Source organism: Theropithecus gelada, chromosome 6 (genome assembly GCF_003255815.1).
Source record: "Theropithecus gelada isolate Dixy chromosome 6, Tgel_1.0, whole genome shotgun sequence".
NCBI lineage: Eukaryota > Metazoa > Chordata > Mammalia > Primates > Cercopithecidae > Theropithecus > Theropithecus gelada.
Window position 1 is genome coordinate 147,293,579 of NC_037673.1, and position 3,699 is coordinate 147,297,277.

The following is a 3,699-nucleotide window of genomic DNA, read 5'->3' on the forward strand; positions in this document are numbered from 1 at the left end:
ATAGATGGACAGCTGGAGCCAGTTCTCTGTTTCCTGGGCCCTCTAAAAGGGCCACAGACTTGGACAAATCCATTGTCCTGGGCACTCAGGAGGCAAGATTCTGTGTGTGCATGAGTGTACAAACATGTGTCATGTGAGAGAATGTGTGGGCACACCAAGCATGAGTGAGGGTAGGTGAGTGAACATGTGTCAGCCTACATGAGTGTATATATACATGCACAGAGTGTGTGAGCGTGTGTGCACCAAACGTAAGTTTGTGTGAACCTGGCACCACGAGTGAATGTGTGTTTGTGTGTGGGGTAAGTGAACATGTTGCAGCCTGAGTGAGCAAGTGTGTGTGCAACAGGGATGAATGTGTGTATTCATGTTTACACATGTCAGCTTAAGTATGTTAGGGTGCGTGAACATGTGTCAGTGTGAATATGTGTGGGCCTGTGCACAGAGTGCGAGCGAGTGTATGTGTGCATGCTGAGGGTGAGTGAGACGGTGTGAACGTGAGTGTGTGGGGTAAGTGAACATGGCTGGGCATGGGTGAGTGTGCACACCAGGTGTGAGAGGCTCTGTGTAGAGTGTTGTGTGTGTTCACAGTGAGTATGTGAAACAGACCTGCCAGGCCGTGCTAGGAGTAGAGAATCACATCACCTTCTTTTAATCAGTCTCAAATACCTGGCCCCGTGGGGAACCTGCAAGAGCCAGGTTTGGCAAACACAATGATAATCAATTGTTTAATCACTGCCTCGAAGAAGAGCAGAGCATTTGAGTATACTCTCTCCTCTCCCTCACTTCAGTTGGGCCCAACGTGAGAATCCTAAGGGAAGCTCGGGGGGTCAAAGGCTGGTGGCTTACTTTGTACATATTGCAGCATTTCAGTACTGCTCTGCACGTGTGCTCCCCTGCCCGATGAGGCAAGTGTTAAACAGAGACCGACCACAGCTTCAAGTAAGCAATGGGAATTGGATGTTTTATGTCCTCTGGCGCCATCTTCAGCAGAGAAATCTATAGATCTCTTTTACTTGTCTGGCCTTGGTTGTGAACTGAAACTTGTGAAGGAGCAGACAGTTAGGATAGAGTAAAAGAGGAAAAGACAGAAAATTCTCGGGCTTTTCAGGAGACTTGGTTCATTCCCTGCTATTCAAGCCGTCTCATGACCACAGTCCTGCTTTGGAGGTTGACTATTGGAGGCACAACCGGCCTCAGAGGGTTCCTCAGGGGCCCTACCGTTCTTGCTCCCTGAAGGAATGTGCACATTGCTTGAATGAGTGTTTTTTGATTGTTTTTAATCCAGATGTCTTTGCTGCAGTCTTTGTTGAGGGCTGGGGATGCTAAAAGTCAGATGACTCATGTGCACCCTGTCCATCCTAACTCACCTGCTCTTCTACTTCCGCAGCTTTCTCCAGTGCCCACCGATACGACAGAGTTCCCACGTGCCCCTCACACTCCATTAGCTGTATCCTAAACCCTTTTGGCCACACCGTAAGCATTGGGTTTTTTGTTTGTTTGTTTTGAGACGGAGTCTCACTCTGTCACCAGGCTGGAGTGCAGTGGCGCGATCCCGGCTCACTGCTACCTCTGCCTCCCAGGTTCAAGTGATTCCCCTGCCTCAGCCTCCCGATTAGCTGGGACTACAGGCACACACCACCACGCCCGGCTAACTTTTTGTATTTTAGTAGAGACAGGGTTTCACCATGTTGGCCAGGATGGTCTCAATCTCCTGACCTTGTGATCTGCTCACCTCAGCCTCCCAAAGTGCTGGGATTATAGGCAGGAGCCACCGCACCCGGCCAGCATTGGGGTATTTTATCAAAGACGGAGGCCATGAATGTTGAGAAAGCCTTAGTAGGTGGGAACTTGCCAGAGGTGGCCTCTGCCATAAAGGAGACTCTGAAGATAGTGTCCAGGATACCAGTCAACATTGCTATGGCAGGGACTCTAGGCAGTGGGATGAACACCTTCATCAGTGCCCTTTGAAACACAGGACATGAGGGGAAGCCCTCACCTCCTACTGGGCTGGTAAAAGCTACCCAAAGATGTGCCCCCTATTTCTCTTCCCACTTTCCAAATGTGGTGCTGTGGGACCTGCCTGGCACAGGGTCTGCCACCAAAACCCTGGAGAACTACCTCATGGAAATGCAGTTCAACCAGTATGACTTCATCATGGTTGCATCTGCACAATTCAGCATGAATCATGTGATGCTTGCCAAAACCACTGAGGACATGGGAAAGAAGTTCTACATTGTCTGGACCAAGCTGGACATGGACCTCAGCACAGGTGCCCTCCCAGAAGTGCAGCTACTGCAGATCAGAGAAAATGTCCTGGAAAATCTCCAGAAGGAACAGGTTTGTGAACACTAATTCCTGTCCTTATTAAACATTTTCCATCTCCTCCTATTGCTTCCTTTTCTCCTTTATTTCACCGGACTCAATGAAACACACCTGGTGCAGAAGGGTATCTTACAATTTTAGGGGGCATGTAGAGAGAGTGGTTGTGTTGTTCTTTGAGACCTTTTAGGAGTTGGGGCCAAGATTCCCAGGCAAGGCTGCTTGCTTCAAAGGTCCTTTCCCTTCACAGAACTCTCCACTAGGTGCTAAAAACGATCAGTGTCTTAAAATGGGTATAAGATTATATCATCAGGGTCCTAGCACTCTCAAACTGAGTCGTTTAAGAAGACTTTAATAATAAGGGTATATTCAAAGGTGTGGACAGGGTGCAGGGAGACTACCAAGACAAAATGTTAACCCGAAGGTATAACCTCAAGGCAAGCAACGGTCGGGAGGAGCCCTCTCCAGGTTTGAACAGGCAAATGGAGAGGCAGGTTGCTTGAATCTCAAGATGGAGTTTATCAGTAATAATAAAGACTTCTGGGCTTGCAAACATACAATTGCAATCTACAACAAAATCTCTAAAACAGAAAAAAGAGTAACCATGTTAAAGGTTCTAAGTTCTTGTTTTATCCAGAGCATGAGTAAAGACATTGATTAAGTTTAAACTATGGTTTATAAGTGATGCCTAATATCTTATGGTTTATAAGTAATGCCTAATATCTTTAAATAACTAACGAAGGAAAATAAACTGTGCAAATAACTTGCAAGTGACAAGAAAAACAATAGTATAACAAAAATACACTCAATCCAAAGGAAGACAAAAAAAAAGATATAGCACAAAATAAAATGTTACATATAAACTGAAAATATCAATAATTGTATTCAGTGTAATTGGACTAAATGTTTTAGTTAAAAGCAAAATGATCATCAGGCTGGATTTTAAAATTCTAACCATATATATGTGTGTATATGTGTGTGTGTGTGTATATATATATATATATATATATTTTCTATTTTTTTAGAGATGGAGTCTTGCTCTGTCACCAGGCTGGAGTGCAGTGGTGCGATCTCAACTCACTGCAACCTCCGCCTCCTGGATTCAAGCAATTCTCTTGCCTCAGCCTTCCAAGTAGCTGGGACTACAGGTGCCCACCACCACGCCCAGCTAATTTTTGTATTTTTAGTAGAGACGGGGTTTCACCATGTTGGCCAGGATGATCTCGATTTCTTGACCTTGTGATCTGCCTGCCTTGGCCTCCCAAAGTACTGGGATTACAGGCATGAGCCACCGCACCTGGCCACCATATATATTTTATAAGTGACATACTAGATCAGGATACAGAAACTATGCCAGAAAACCTACCCCTCAAGTCCCAA

At 45.8% G+C, this 3,699-nt stretch overlaps 1 protein-coding gene across 1 annotated transcript; it reads left to right on the forward strand.

Moving 5' to 3' along the window:
* Window positions 1–1,815: 1,815 nt before the first annotated feature.
* Window positions 1,816–2,352, forward strand: IRGM (immunity related GTPase M). Its single transcript, XM_025389090.1, is given in 1 exon segment — window positions 1,816–2,352. A coding segment is annotated over 1 exon segment (537 nt).
* The last annotated feature ends 1,347 nt before the right edge of the window (window positions 2,353–3,699 follow it).